This window comes from Trachymyrmex cornetzi, unplaced genomic scaffold, assembly GCF_001594075.2.
Source record: "Trachymyrmex cornetzi isolate Tcor2-1 unplaced genomic scaffold, Tcor1.1 scaffold361, whole genome shotgun sequence".
Taxonomy (NCBI): Eukaryota; Metazoa; Arthropoda; class Insecta; order Hymenoptera; family Formicidae; genus Trachymyrmex; species Trachymyrmex cornetzi.
Genome location: NW_017298332.1, coordinates 445,209 through 461,374, shown reverse-complemented (window position 1 = coordinate 461,374; position 16,166 = coordinate 445,209). Strand labels below are relative to the sequence as shown.

Below are 16,166 nucleotides of genomic sequence, written 5' to 3'. Positions count from 1 at the left end.
TCGAATGTGAGAAGAATAATCGACTGTGATTGGTCAATTTCTTATTCTTACTTGTACTTCGTGTATTGTAGACGGGCCTTAAGATCTGACTATGAATACCGGCCGTAGAGGAAGTTTTGGAACATAGCCTGGGAATATGGGGAATATATACTATATGCCAGAAGCTTAATGTTTGTTCTTTATATAAATTTTGTTTCGTCTAAATTTTTTATACAGTGTGCTCGGTTTAGACAGTACAGGAATGAAGAACAGACCTGGTACTTTATCTTCCCTCTTTCTGTCTCTTCAACATTTAATTATCTATAATTATCTCATTTTAAGTGCAGAAAGTATAATATAGTGCAGCTATAAAGAACACAATTAGGTCTGTTCTTTTTAGTTCACGTCTTGCCAGTTCATCTTTTCTCTTTTTCTCTCCAACGTGGAGAGAAAAGAAAGAAAGCTGAATCGTGGCAAGAAGTCCAGTTAAAAAGAACAGGCTGTTTCACGAGTTTGTTGTGTGTTACATAACCTCAAAATGCTTGCCGCTTAACGATCTTAACGTACGCTTTTTTGAAGAAGTTCTGCATACGATATAAGAAAGAAATAGCAAGGAAATAATTCATTAAGGAGAATCAACTATTTTGATAAAATGTCGACGAAGAGAAAAAGCGACACGCAAGTGCCGGCCGAGGAGAGCGACTTGCTCTCGATCCGGCCTCTTGGTGCAGGCCAGGAAGTCGGCAGGTCATGTATCATGTTAGAATTTAAAGGGAAGAAAATTATGTTGGACTGCGGCATACATCCCGGGCTTTCGGGAATGGACGCCCTTCCGTTCGTCGACCTTGTCGAGGCCGATGAGATTGACCTGTTGCTGATTTCTCATTTTCACTTGGATCATTGCGGAGCACTACCCTGGTTTCTTTTAAAGACGAGCTTCAAGGGTCGCTGCTTTATGACACACGCCACCAAGGCAATTTATCGCTGGTTACTATCAGACTACATCAAGGTGAGCAACATAGCCACTGAGCAGATGCTGTACACAGAATCCGATCTGGAAACCAGTATGGACAAAATAGAGACAATTAACTTCCATGAGGAGAAAGACATGTTCGGAATCAAATTTTGGGCCTACAATGCGGGTCATGTGTTGGGTGCTGCTATGTTTATGATAGAGATTGCAGGCGTAAAGATTCTATATACGGGAGATTTTAGCCGGCAGGAGGACAGACATTTAATGGCTGCCGAGATCCCGAATATTCATCCCGACGTACTTATCACAGAGTCCACCTATGGCACTCATATTCACGAGAAGAGAGAGGATCGAGAAGGTAGATTCACGAATCTTGTGCATGAGATTGTCAACAGAGGTGGCAGATGCTTAATACCTGTATTTGCTCTGGGAAGAGCACAAGAGCTTCTTCTTATTCTGGACGAGTATTGGAGTCAGCATTCGGAATTACATGAGATACCAATCTATTATGCTTCCTCATTGGCGAAGAAGTGTATGGCTGTTTATCAGACATATGTGAACGCCATGAATGACAAGATCAGGCGGCAGATAGCCATCAACAACCCTTTCGTATTCAAACATATCTCCAATTTGAAAGGCATAGATCACTTTGAGGACATTGGTCCATGCGTGGTGATGGCCTCACCTGGTATGATGCAGAGTGGCTTGTCCAGAGAGTTGTTTGAATCGTGGTGCACAGATGCCAAAAATGGGGTAATTATAGCTGGCTATTGTGTGGAGGGTACACTAGCGAAGACTATCCTGTCGGAACCAGAAGAGATTACGACTATGTCTGGGCAAAAATTACCACTGAAGATGTCTGTTGATTACATTTCATTCTCAGCTCACACCGACTATCAGCAAACGTCGGAATTTATACGTACTTTAAAACCACCGCACGTAGTGCTGGTGCATGGTGAGCAGAACGAAATGGGTAGGTTGAAAGCAGCGTTACAACGGGAATACGAGGACGATCCCAACACCACCATGGAAATACATAATCCGCGAAACACGGTCGCGGTGGAACTCTACTTCAGGGGCGAGAAGACTGCCAAGGTAATGGGTACGCTGGCGATGGAAACTCCTAGACCGGGACAGACACTATCCGGCGTGTTGGTCAAGAGGAACTTCAATTATCATATGCTAGCACCATGTGATCTGTCCAAGTACACGGACATGAGTATGAGTCAAGTTATACAACGGCAAAGCGTTTACTTTTCCGCATCTTTACCTGTACTGAAGCACCTGCTGACACAGATAGCCGGTCACCTAGAGGTCGTAGACGATAAGAAACTGAGAATATTCAAGAACGTCGATGTCACGATTGATGGCAAGATCATCACGATGGAATGGATAGCGACGCCAGTGAATGACATGTATGCAGATTCTGTTCTCACCGCGATCCTGCAGGCCGAAATAATGGATCAGTCACCGAAGGTTTTGCCTGCACCCACCAAAATGGACAGGATGCACTTCAAGGAGTGCCTCATAGAGATGCTGCAGGAGATGTTCGGTGAGGATTCTGTGCCCAAGATATTCAAAGGCGAGAAACTCTATGTCACAGTAGATGGTAAGAAGGCGCATATAGACTTGTTGAATTTGGATGTGACCAGCAAGGACGAGACTTTCCAGCAGATAGTTCAAACGGCGGTTACGAAATTGCATCAATCGTTGGCGCCGCCTAGCGATGTAATATAGCGCAAAAGATGTTTATTAAAATAAATATCATTTTTTTATTGTTAATAATATATTTATTTTCTGTAAACAATTTTTTTATGTTGTATCTCCATACGTGTGAATTTAATGCTATATTTCGTTATAAATTATATTATTATATCATTAATGATAATCATCACATAATTTAAAGACTATATATTGATGAAGACTAGTAATATTTTATATTACGTATTATTATATTTAATGGACGAAGTCTAGTACTAAATCTCATATTCTTTTAACAGTGTTGATTTAATTTTCTATTGTTTTTTTTCATAAAGAATAAAAGAAAATTAAAATAAAAAGAAGAGATAAGTGTACATAGAGAAATATATTTAAAATATTTTTTTTTTTTTATTGAAAAAACATGAATTATAATCTTTCTTTCTCTTTTGAGCGCCAAAGTAAGAAATATAAATGTAAAAATTTATCAAACACAAGAGATATTGCAATCCATCATAAAACTATTTACATTATCTATTATATATATTAATTTCTATTATATATTATTTTTTTCTTATATTAAAGAGATAAATAGAGCATAATAAAGAGATTGAGATAATAATTAAGAACATTTACAATTGAAAAAATATAAAAGATGTGAAAAAAGATGAAATATTTTCACTGGAGTAGTACTTGATGAGTTTTCTTTTACGAAGTAGTATTTTACTTTTAAATACTAACGCGATTCAATTAAGTTTCAATATCATAAAAATTTTGTTTAAATATAGAAAAATTTTTTAATTTATCTATAAATATGATAATTAATGCTTCATCGAAAAATACTAAATTTCATTTTAACTATTTTCATTGATTCTAAATCTCTATGACTGATGAAAATGGTACGAATAATATGAGTTAAAATAAAGAATCAAGTACTTACAATTTCCACAAATATAAAAAACGTGTATAAATATTTGGTAAATGCATGATCTATAAATATAGTCTAACAATGATCAATCATTTAAAAGTGTATAAAAATAGCAATTTAAAAATAATGATTAACGCGCTATGATTAGATATGTCTGCTAAAATTGATAATCGTTTAAATCACCCCATGCAGGTCCAACTCTGATTTTTACTGGCAATGGCACAGTAAGTTGGCACACATTTTCCATCGATTCTCTGATTATAACAGCAACTTTCTTTAAATCTGCTAAGTTGACCTGAAATAACATTAAAAAATTACCTTTTTTGTATTTGTAACTCTTATAAGTTGTTACAAGACTAAACAAATTTAAATTTATAGTAAATATATAAAGAATTGATAGTACTTACTTCGTATAATAATTCATCGTGTAATTGTAAAACTAAATAACCACCTCTTTGTTGTAAATTGCTTCGTAGTTTGCGAGTGGTATGCACCTCTGGAAATATTATAGCCGAATCCGGAAAGTAACATCTTATCTTGTCTTCTATACTTATCATGGCTTTCTTAACTATGTCTGCGGCGGAACCTTGTACCCTTGTATTTACACTTTGTCGTTCTGCTTGTGCTACAATTCAACAGATATACAATTTGTCAAATCATAAAATGCAAACGACATCAATATATGATAATCAATATTCACCTCTCACAGATGATTTTGTGCTACTTAAATCCGGAAGTTGTCTGCGTCTTCCAAGCAACGTTGTCACATATCCATCATGATGTGCTTCTTCTAATACATCATTTAACCATTTATATATGCCAGGATATGCGCTCATAAAAGACTCTAAAAACTCTTGAGCTTCAGGTTCACTTATACATAGATTTTCGGCCAATGATTTCACTCCCATGCCATAAATCATACCGTAACATAATTGTTTAGTACGCTGACGCATTTCACTGGTTACCTAGATATTCGGGTAATTAATATAATTAATAAATAAATGATATGTACAGTATTTAAAGGTAACCGAATAAATAGTACAATACTAAATATATATAGATTTGTGGTAAATTCATTATTATATCAGAGTGGGTACCTGTTCTTCTGCTACATTATTCCATTTAGCAGCAATATTTTTAAAAATGTCACCCGGCTGTTTCATGATTTTGCACAATACCGAATCTTGTGAAAAATGAGTCAAGAGGCGTAATTCGAGTTGACAATAGTCAGCGGATAGCATTATGTTGCCTAGAGATGGTACAAATGCCATCCTTACGCTCACAACAAGATTATTGTCTGCAAAACTAAAATCTTTTGGCACATTTTGCAAATTCGGTTCGTGCATTGAGACTCTTCCCGTCACTGTACAAGTAATACAATTACCACGAATACGAGAGTCTCCTTGGGCCAGATTAAGTAATGCATAAATCATCTGTAGGCAGAAACACATCCGATAAAATATAATTTTTTATTAAATTTTTCTTTCTATATATATGTATATATATCTTTTTTTTATAATATTTTCTATTATATCTTAAATTTTTTTAAGTAGAAAAACATTAATCAAGAAATACAAGAAAAATCCTTGCATTAGAAAAAATATATAATAAATAAGAAAAAAGTATTTATTATAATATAGCAATATATAATATCACATACAGGGTGTTACAGATACATACTAGGCAGTACGACGGGTTGCGCGGCAAACTTTGCATGGCCAAGCGTGGTTTAACAGACAGTGACAGTGACTTTATAACATAAACTTTATAATATAAATAATAAAACTTTGTAGTATATAAACTTTATAATGTATAAAGTCATTGTCTATTAAACCACGCTTGGCCATGCAAAGTTTGCCGCGCAACCCGTCGTACTGCCTAGTATGTATCTGTAACACCCTGTACATGCATATTAGAAAAATCAAATAAATAAGTACTTATCACATAATTACTTTTGTTTTTGTTGCATTTAGTTTTCGCCAGGAAATCACCAAGGTCGATATCGGATTATCACATTTTTCTAAAACAGTTTTGCTTGTACTGACTTTTTTATCTTTATATAATCCTAATACCTGTGACACGTATATGCTGTATAATGTATGTGTTACATAGATATTAAAATTATATAAAAATATATAATATGTTATATACAGGGTGAAATAAAAGTACTGGAACTTTTATCTCAGAAAATATAAGTTTTACAGAAAAGTGCTTCAGACAAAAGTTGTAGAAAAAAAATCTTTTTATTGGACTTTGGATAGCGTCAGATCAAGGTCTCATTGATTTTTTAAAATACAAACTCCCATTTTTCTCATTACACGTTTTTGTAACTTATCTCGAGAGTTTTTCAAAATACTATAACAAAATATTTTTTACGTTAAAAATGAAAATAAAAGGAACAACTTTCAAACGCCTTAACATACAATATCAAGATTATGACTCTTAACACTTAACCATCATCAGTTGGACATTACAAATAATACTAATGCCGGCGGTACTGTAACTTTCAAGCCTTATAACTCAAAAAGTAGTTAATGGAAAAATATTTTGTTAAAGTTTGAAAAGTTCTCGAGATAAGCTACAAGAATATGCAAATGGGGGTTTCTATTTCAAAAAATAGATTCAATCTTGACCTGACTTTGACGATGCCCAAGGTCAAACTGATAAAATCAGTAAAAAGGTCTTTCTAACTCTACAACTTTTGTCTGAAACACTTTTCTGTAAAAAATATATTTTCTGAAAGATATTCAGCAGTTTCGATACTTCTGTCTCACTCTGTGTATATACAATATATATATGTATGTATGTGTATATATATATATTATATACACACACAATATGTATAATATATATAAAATTTTTATTTTACAGACCTGACCGACTTCTTTGGATGATGAAAAATTGAATTTTCTACCTGCTAAATCATAAGCTTTCGTTTCTAAAGACTGCATTTCATTTGACACAACTGATGATAACTCTTGCAAAGATTTTAGATTTACGGCAATGCCTGACAATTCCATACAAGCTAAAGTTGTCATAATTCTCATTTCTATTTCTGAAAATGGACATTATACATTATAATAGACGTTATAAAATAGAGATAATATATATTTATGTATAGAGGTATATACCTCTAAATGTATAAAGTAGAACAGGATTAAGTTCTTCTAATTTATTCATAATATTATCCATCATATGCCATGTAAGCACAGCTTCTGCTGCTGATCTAAACTCGCCTGGTAAAGAATTTTGTGCATCCATCCCGGGACCAGCATAATAACAAGATTTTGTACGTTTCATTATAATATTCCCTTGTTGAAAGTATTGCAGTACCTATTTAGAATTTGATGAATATATTGATAGAGATGAGATCGAACTCAATATGTACTTAAAAATTCGAGTCAAATTCAATAATTTAGTTTCATTTTCTAGGATTCGAGTAATACTCATAAGAAATAATATTTCATACTTCATACTTGCAAAGTAATCGATCCCAAATTGCTGGTTTCGAATCTTACATACGAGTACCTGCAAGATTCGAAATATACTTACAAAGTACTTTTTATCGTACAATATCGAATCTTTTACAAGTAGTACTCGAACAGGGTTATTAACGAACAGAAATTCATATGATCTGTGCATTCGAGGTACTCATAGAAGGTTCGAACCTATTCCGTTTAGGTTCGAGTCCACTTGGAAGTACTATTTTTATTTTTCGAGGTATTCATAGAGGTTCGAACCTATTTCGTTTAGGTTTGAATCTACTTGGAAGTACTGCTACTATTTTTCGAAGTAATCATAGAGAGTCTGAAACTTCTTTAAGAGATTCGAACCTACTTGTAAGATACTTAATCCCATCGCTATATATTGATGCAATTTTAATAATTCATACAGCATTAATAATCTTTTTTAAGTTGACATTTGTTTAATAATACATTCATATTATTAAGTTTAAACCTTAGATTTCGCACAATAAGGTGTAATTGAAATCTTACCATTTCATTGAAATTTCTTTCGGAACCATTAGTATATAACCAATGCCCAATTACTGGATCAAGAAATCTACATTTGGCGGTGATTCCACAACATTGATACAGGAGTTTGTATATATCTTTTGTTGCGAAACATTTCATGTACAAAGTTGTATCATAAAGTAGATCTTTTAACAGAGTCATTTGTTCCTTTCCAGAGACTTTAGATTCTGTGAAACAATTGTAATATTTATATTAAAATTTAAAAGTAATAGATAATTTACCATTAAAAAGCATTAAATGAAAACGTCTTGACATATCTGTTACCTTGTGAATTACTGAAGGAGATATAATATGCAATATTGCTTTCCCAGGATATTGCAACACCGCGAATTTCTTTATTTCCATGCGAATAATTCCCAGATCTTCTGGATTTTCGTTTTCCTTCTGCATTGGAAGCACAAATTTTCGAGCCTATATTAGTCGTATTATCTATATATAAGTCACAATGTAAGGCTAACGCGATATTTCGCTTCTTTAATATTTCACGTTTGAATAGATTAAAAGTTGCTCTATCGTTCGCAACTTTCACAATATTCAATGTATTCCACTCTATCGTTTCATCCAACAAATTCTTTTTGTTATCAGGTAATACATTTTCTATCTTCAATTTTACATTTTTATCTAAATTATTTGATTGTGTCTCATATTGCTTTGTCTTAAGAGTTGATCTTGTCAAATTGTTCGCTGTCTCATCTTCGGAATTATATATAATGTCGATACTCGCAGATGGATTTTGTACCGGAATTTCTTTCAACTTTGACGTGATTTCCCGTTCTTTTTCTTTTATTTTATCATCTACCTTGTCATTTGATATTTCTTTTATAGGAGAATTTATTAGACACTTATTCATTTCCGTTAGTGTATTCTCATCAGCAAGTTTCTGAGAACGCAGCTTACGTATTTTTTTTAACGTCGTCCTTGTACGGCTATTGAAAGGAGATTCGAAATGCTGCGAACCAATGATAAAGTCATCTGAATCAGATTTATTTGAATCCGCAGACGTCTTTCGTTCCTTTCTAAAAACGATTATATTTGCCACAGGAGAATCTATCTCTGCTTCTCTTGACAGTTTAGGTTTTCGTGGCGCTTTCTCTTTAACTGCGGCAGTACATTTTTTAATATCCGTTTTAATCGTACTTTTCTTATTGCTTTGTGTGCAAGTTTTCGTATTTTTTAATGCAAGAGATATATTTGTATTTACAATATTTTTAATTTTGGAATTAGATATGTCCTTCTTGGATTGGATTACGTTTGGATCTTGAGCTATCTGTTTCAGCAATCCCTCACAATTAATCCATGAATCATCACCCCACGACAATATACTGTTTTTGGATTGTAAATTAGCTGGATCTATACTTTTCGTATTATTTTTGTCACATAATTGCACATTGTCAGTATTTGGATTTGTAGATTCTTTTTGCAGTGCATTCGTGGCGTCCAATTCACTCACGAATGCTTTAGAATCTAATCCCGTCAAATGCGTGATATCCATGATATTTTGCTCAAGAATATCGCACATTTGGGTGTCAAGATTCAAACTGTCATCGAATAGACTAGGACTTCTTGAATAAGATGGTTTAACATCCTTACTTATAATAGATATACTTTTGTCTTTGTTTATTAAATTTTCATCGTTATTTTTCTCATTTATGCTGGAAATTTTTAACTTTTTGTTTGGTATATCGTTAGTAATAAAGTTGAGTTGTTCTGAATTTTTGCTGCTTCTCTTTATCTTAGTGCTGCTATCAGTCGCGGAAAAAATTTTTTTTTCTTTAGGAATATCTAATTGTTCATCGTTTGCTATCATGTCGAGACTACTTAAGTCAAGAAAAGACGAATTTCTATCGTCTTCTGAGATTTTAGGTAACAAATTAGCTTCATTTAAATGTTGACTGTTCGATTCAATTACTTCCTTCTTGTCGGATACATTGATTTCACTTTCTTTACGTATATCAAGTTTCGGATTATTTTCCTTTTGGTTTTCGTTGCTCATGGACGATTTTACATGCAATGAATTTTCTATAATGGATGATCTACAAGAATTCTTTACATCCAAACTCTGAATTTTTTCTTTTATATCAGACGTATCTTCAACATTTTTGACACATGTATTTACTTGTAGAGATTGCTCATTTTGTTCCCATGGCATCTGCTCCAGCCCCAATTCGTTCTATAAATAATCAATGTTTTATTTTAATAGATGTGTGTGTGTGTGTGTGTGTGTATGTGTGTGAGAGAGAGAGAAATCGATATTTATTTATCGCTCAGGGACAAAGTCCCCTTAAGTGCTCAATCTTCACAAAAATTTACATAATAAATATTTCGCAAAAGAACATTTTTTTAGAGAGAAGCAAAATCAGTAACGTATGTAAATACTGGGTGAGTTTAAGTTATGTGAGTTACTGTGTGAAAGTGAGTACGTGTTAGTGAGTGAGTTAATACAAAAAGTGAAAATAATAATAATCGAGCATAAGAATTAATAAAAAAAAAAAACAATAATTAAACATATACCTGAATTAACATCCGCGCCTCTTGAACCAATAAAATTGCAGCTTGTTGAGGTGTAAGGCCATCTCTTCCAGTGACGAATACTGTTCTCATTCTATTTCTCTTTTCCACATCAAATGCATACTCTCCTTCACATTCTTTCTCACTAAAATGTACGTAAAAATTATTTAAATATCAATCCAAGTGTATGGCCTACATTCATATGTTAGATTTAATGCTAAATATGTGTACATAATCCTAAAAACCCAGTACATTGCATGCGATTTCTACATGCAAAATAAAAGTATTTATTTTCTTAAACACATACAATTACACATCTATACATCCATTATATTTATACATCCAGAAAGATAATTTATATATAAAAGGTACGAATTGATCAAATTCGTACCTTTCAAAAGGGAGTGCATTGTAAAGCGCGCGTTCAACGTTAAGCTCATTAGCAATAGCTAAGTCTGCTACGGTTTCTATTCCTTGTTTATATAAGCTTCTTGCTCGCAAGCCATTTAACATTGGCAACCGCAGCAAATCTAACAATTCTCTGCAGACGCCGAACTGCAATCTCGTTTGAAATTGGCTCACCAATAATTCCATGCAATCCCAACCTAATTGCTTGCAAAATTGTGTGACCATACCTAAGATAATAAGATTGATGCTATAGAAAATTTGCCAGAATAATAAATTTATCATTATTAATTCTTTGTCCCTTTACCCGCGTATGTGGCAGCAGATTGTTGTAAGGTTTGCAATACTCCACGGCAACACCCATATTTTTTACAAACTGCATGAAGTGGCACTTCTTTAACCAAATCATGTAGCGCCAGTGCGCTATAGAATCTTCTATGTATATTCAACTGTGATACAATACTTACATTAACAATTCTTCAACTAATATGAATATAAATTCTATTCTATGAATATAAATTCTAATACTTCATGTTTTCCGTATTTAAGCAAACGTTCAATTACCGATTTCCCAGATTTAACGGTTCCTCTAATAGCTGATAACACAAAACGCTCTTCTACTCCGACGAGCTTTCCAACTCTGCGCTCGCTTTCAGACATGGCGTTCCACAATTCGTGAAACGTCATCCAATCGACAGTTCCAATTTGACATCCGGACGAGAGTGGAGTAACCAAATAAATCACATGCAATTCAGTGTCCAAAACAAAGCATCTTCGTGCTTTCTGTAGTTCTTCAAATAGAAATAACCCTTCTCTAGGAGGTATAGACGCGGCCAAACATGCTTTTCCAAGCGGTGTTGCCACCCATCTAGATTCTCGCTCTGTAGTTTGTAATCTGTGCAAATAATAAAATTACACATATATAAATTAATTTTAACGTTTTAAGAAAATTGTCAAGCAATTATTTAATTCTATGAAGTTAAATATAATAGTTCAATTGTACTTACAATAAAAATTCATTATCTAATAAAAATTTTATCGCTTTATTAGAAAATGTTTGCACATCAGATTGTTCATTCAAGCTTAACAAAGTACAGTTAATATACAGCTCTAAATCTTTGTACGTGTATAAAACTTCACTAGCCACCGCTTCTAAAAGCGCTCTTATTAATAACATGGAATCATTGAGACAAGATTCAATTGGATCCAGAGCAGCAGAGAGCAATGATGTAGCTGCATTACGTTCATTCGGTTTACATATTAATATACTTTCTCCTAAACATATAAAATTTTCGTTATATATGTAGCATTGTATTTATAATGTTAATAAATAATAATATTTCATATAACTTTTTATTCTTAATTTAGTTTACAGGCAATCAAAATAATTATAATTACTTATTAATTAATATAATTTTTATTATTTTCAAGTATTATTTCTTTCATACTTTTCAAAAAAAGACTGAAAGAGATCTAACAATATAATCCGAATTTAGACCAATAAGAATAAATCTAAATACGAGAAATTCTATATTTGGTCAAAGCGGATCTTAGACATTGAAAGACATCTCTCAATGTGATACAATAAAAATGATGACTACGTTATGTCGTATATTCATTATACATTTCAATGTTTCTTACCTGCACTATCTTTCCCCATACGACCAGCACGTCCTATCATTTGTTTGTAAATTAAAGTATTTAACGGACTGCCACCAAATAAAGGTGATCTTATGATTACTCTTCGTGCGGGTAAGTTTACTCCACTACTTAATGTTGATGTTGCTATAAGAACCCTCAAGGATCCCGTTCTAGAATAACAATGTCAAGTTTAAAAATACATAAGATAAAGAAAATTAAATAAAAACATGATTATTACCTGAAAGATCCTTCTATGATATCACGCTCGTCCATCGTGAGTCCAGCATGATGAAACGCAGTGCCAAACGAAATCGTGTTCTTTAAAATATTGTCTAAACCACTTGGACTGCGTTTTAATTGTTCCAGAGTTTCTTGTATCAATGTGGAATCTATTTCTTTTTTTAACATCTCACCAAACTTTGTATCTCCACAACCTAACAATAGATTGAGATAAGTTTAAGAAATAAAGATCTTTTTTAATTGCATCTTATATTTGTTGTGTTTAAAATAAAACAAATATATTACTGTAGTTTGTAACAAAAAGCAGAGAAATAAAATCATAGAAAAATATAGGGAAATGCTAGTAAGAATAAATCTATATTTATTCAAATTTAATCTGAAGATAATTGAAGCAGACCTAGCTTAAAGAAAGCTGTAGCAATTTGCTCTGCTAATTTCTCACACCATTTCTTTGTGGGACAGAAAATCAACACGCTATGACCAGCGCTTATTGTCTCAATGCAAAGCTGTAGAATATTATCTACATCTGTTCCTAATTCTTGTAACTCTATTAATTTTCTGACGAGATTCAATTTGTTGTCATATATATTTGCTCCTATCTATAAGTAGAAATTATCTTGAATAATATAATATTAAATCTCTCTAAAATATCTGAAGCAAAATAAAATCAAATCTAAAAAATATAAAAATACAAATAATTTTCAAATTTTGTATTTTTACCTTGCAATATTCATTTAAAGGTATGGGCCGAAATTCAGTCTTGTATAGTTCTGCATTTAACCATTTGGCTAACAGAGTTAAATTCGGCAGTGTGGCCGACATACCTATCAGTTGTATATTGATATCATTATTGCTAAAACATTAAATTATAAAACTTTCAGTTATGTTGCAAATTGCAATTCAATTACATTAGCAAACTTACTGAATAGTCATGTATTTCAACTTTGTCAGAAGCAATTCTAAGAGATAGCCACGATTAGGATCACCGAGTAGATGCAATTCATCTATTATCACAGCTCCTAAACTATTCAAATCGTTCTCTTCCATTAAACGATTCACCAAAGAATTTGCCTTTTCTATAGTAGCTACTGCGACGTCAGTAGTGGCAAATCCTCCGGGTGGGACACTCCCTCCCATAAATCCATGCACTTTTATTCCAATATCAGACAGTAAATCCTGAATATCAAATTTATCAATTGCTTGCAATAAAAAAACATTATTTTAATAATACCTATAAATTATGTGATTTAAGAAGTATGCACAATAATTTAATTTCAATATATCTTACCTGAAAATAATACATCTTTTCTCTGACAACAGAAACAAATGGCAGGATAAAGATAACTTTCTTCTTTTTTTCTAGAACAGTCTTAATTAATAGCATTTCAGCAACAAAAGTTTTTCCTGCAGAGGTAGGTGCGGAATACACGAGATTCTTTCTCTCTTGCATTACTAGATGATTTGACAAACATTCCATTTGCCATGCAAACATTTCTTCTACTCCACGAGCAACATATTTCTAAAAAATAATAGTAATTAGTTCCCTAAATCATTTGAATCAATTTCATCATATCATATAAAGATATAAGAACAGGATTGTGTGTTGCTTACACTATACATAAAAGATTATTAAAAGTACATTTCTATAAATATAATAAATATAATTATAAAGGAATTACAAATAATAGTAGTTTCTTTATATAAAAAAAATATCAAAAATTAAAAAATTGTGGCAATTAGAATTACAAAAATATATATGAATAGCAAATCTTAATTTATCACATAATTTTTAATTCTATTTTTAATTCTATTTTTTTACTTTGAGATAAATAAGTATTTAATAAATAATTCAAAATTAATAAATGCTATATCAACAATATATTACAAGGATGTGATTTCTAAAATTTAAGAAAAAAAGATAAAATAAAGAATAAGTATACTTTATGTATATATAAATATTTGTTACTTTACGTATATATATAAATACTTGTAGAATATTTGGCGGCAAACTCCATGATGTCAATTTACAACGATCCTGAGTGCCAATAGGTGGAGACAAAATAACAAATTCTGAATTTTCTTCATCATATGCAGAATTAACAGCTGATCTGATGACATCACTACTACTTGTTGCATTTTGTGTGTTATTAGAAGACTTATTTTTATAAAGACTCTGAGTACTAAATTTTTCACAATTCTTTGTACTATTAGTTATATCAAGGCAATGTTTCTCCTTCAAATTGATATCAACATTCTTGTTGTTTGTTCTATGAGGGCTCTGTTTTTTTTGGGACAGTAAGTTTCCTTTCGGAGCACTGAAGGCAGGGGATAAATTCCTTTTGCTGTTGGCTTTGGGAAATAAAATACTATCCTCCAAATACTTCATGGGATCGAACATCTTCTTTTCTTCTATCCTTTTTGTATCAAAATCAGAAGACTTTAATTTATCCACATTGTTCTGCGTGTTCGCGAATTCCGACATCGAGTTTGACTTGAAATATTTACCAAGATCACTAACATTTTCTTCCTGCAATTCTTGGATTTTACTTCCAGTTTGCTTTTGTAAGGTTTGATGCTTTTTTTCAATGTCTATGCAAGCAAGTAAAGTGTCATCGCCGAAAGACTGCATAATTCCTTCGTTCTGCAAGTCTTCCGGCGGATAACTGAGTAAACTGAGGCAATTTAAATCTTTCTGAGAACAGTGGTGCCGACTGTTGTCAAGTGAATGTTGCTTATCAGTCCAACTACATCAATCGAGAAATCCCTATAAGTACGTCGCGTCACATGCTGTCCTATCACAATTCCTAGACTACTGTCCATTTGATGCTACGGATGTTTCGAAGCATTTTTTGATTGGTCAATTAGTAAGATTCTTTCTTCTGATTGGTCAATCAAAAGCTTCGAAGCAGTTGTAGCGTAAAATGGACCGCATCCTTATTGCTGGATTTGCGTCGTACGACGACCTGCAACCAATCAGAAAACAAGATTCCGATGGATTTTGCTTTGTATCATCGGAATCCTGTTTTCTGATTGGTTGCAGAAAGTTGTACGACTAGAAAACAAGATTCCGATGGATTTTGCTTCGTATCATCGGAATCCTGTTTTCTGATTGGTTGCAGAAAGTTGTACGATGCAAATCGGATGCAGTGTGAATCCAGCATATTGGGCGTATTCAGCGAATTTAGCTTTGCGCTTGCTGTGCACCTATTGGTCGCGTTCAGCAGACTCAACTGTTGCGAAGCAGGGGCTCTATTCTTGAAAAGAAACGTATACGAAAGTCTAGGGAAATGCTACAGTATACGTTACATATACTATAGTATTTTCCTAGATTTTCGTATACGTTTCTTTTCAAGAATAGAGCCCCTGATCCGTGAACGCCCGCTGCTATTGGATGATCTAAAAGAATACACCAATAACAGCGAGCGCTCACTTATAAGGAAGAAGATGGAGTATTCATTCTTCGTTCTCGGTTCTCCATGATCCTTGCTTTTGTTATGTGTGTTATGTTTGTAATACCACAGTATTTTACGAGAGTGTTTAAAACAATATTAAATTAATTACTTGTCAATATATTCATGACAATATCGGAGTTATGGATGTGGATCTGCTCAGACCGGGCACCGTGCCGATCTCGCCAGACACGATACTGTGGTTTGAGTTTTTGCTGAATCCTTCGTTGCTGCAGAAACACTTGTCAAAACCTTTCCCGGGTAAACAATTGTACCGTATAATGCTAACCGCATGGAATCGAAATATTTTA

The 16,166-nt window shown here is 33.0% G+C and overlaps 3 protein-coding genes across 3 annotated transcripts in view; 2 read left to right on the top strand and 1 right to left on the bottom strand.

The window, feature by feature from the left end:
* Window positions 1–483: 483 nt before the first annotated feature.
* Cpsf73 (cleavage and polyadenylation specificity factor 73) lies at window positions 484–2,689 on the top strand. Its single transcript, XM_018511140.1, has one exon. The coding sequence runs from the start codon at window positions 632–634 to the stop codon at window positions 2,687–2,689; it is 2,058 nt and encodes a 685-aa protein (XP_018366642.1). The 5' UTR covers window positions 484–631.
* Window positions 2,690–3,643: 954 nt separating this feature from the next.
* Window positions 3,644–15,054, bottom strand: DNApol-theta (DNA polymerase theta). The gene is made up of 21 exons (XM_018511189.1): window positions 14,394–15,054; window positions 13,695–13,925; window positions 13,329–13,582; window positions 13,127–13,259; window positions 12,804–13,005; window positions 12,405–12,600; window positions 12,167–12,336; window positions 11,533–11,800; window positions 11,090–11,420; window positions 10,833–10,974; window positions 10,512–10,755; window positions 10,124–10,265; window positions 7,877–9,782; window positions 7,574–7,779; window positions 6,710–6,911; window positions 6,452–6,633; window positions 5,531–5,650; window positions 4,676–5,011; window positions 4,279–4,543; window positions 3,986–4,203; window positions 3,644–3,873 (listed from the first exon to the last, which is right to left on the bottom strand). Exons 1-21 carry the CDS (start codon window positions 15,033–15,035, stop codon window positions 3,736–3,738), a joined length of 6,528 nt encoding a protein of 2,175 aa, XP_018366691.1. The 5' UTR covers window positions 15,036–15,054; the 3' UTR covers window positions 3,644–3,735.
* A 796-nt stretch (window positions 15,055–15,850) lies between these two features.
* The window catches only part of IntS8 (integrator complex subunit 8), a 5,185-nt gene continuing 4,869 nt past the window's right edge, over window positions 15,851–16,166 (top strand). The window contains exon 1 of the mRNA XM_018511106.1: window positions 15,851–16,116. Within this exon, the coding sequence (XP_018366608.1) occupies window positions 15,999–16,116 (118 nt within the window). The 5' untranslated portion in view covers window positions 15,851–15,998. The remainder of the gene's footprint in view (window positions 16,117–16,166) is intronic.

Bases quoted from the DNA above. Each gene is read 5' to 3' on its own strand.
- Cpsf73 (XM_018511140.1), top strand. From the start codon at position 632: ATGTCGACGAAGAGAAAAAGCGACACGCAAGTGCCGGCCGAGGAGAGC.
- DNApol-theta (XM_018511189.1), bottom strand. From the start codon at position 15,035: ATGCAGTCTTTCGGCGATGACACTTTACTTGCTTGCATAGACATTGAA. The intron at 10,975-11,089 runs GTAATTGAACGT...ATTGTATCACAG, and splicing joins CCGTTAAATCTGGGAAATCG to TTGAATATACATAGAAGATT. The intron at 5,651-6,451 runs GTCTGTAAAATA...TACGTGTCACAG, and splicing joins CATCCAAAGAAGTCGGTCAG to GTATTAGGATTATATAAAGA.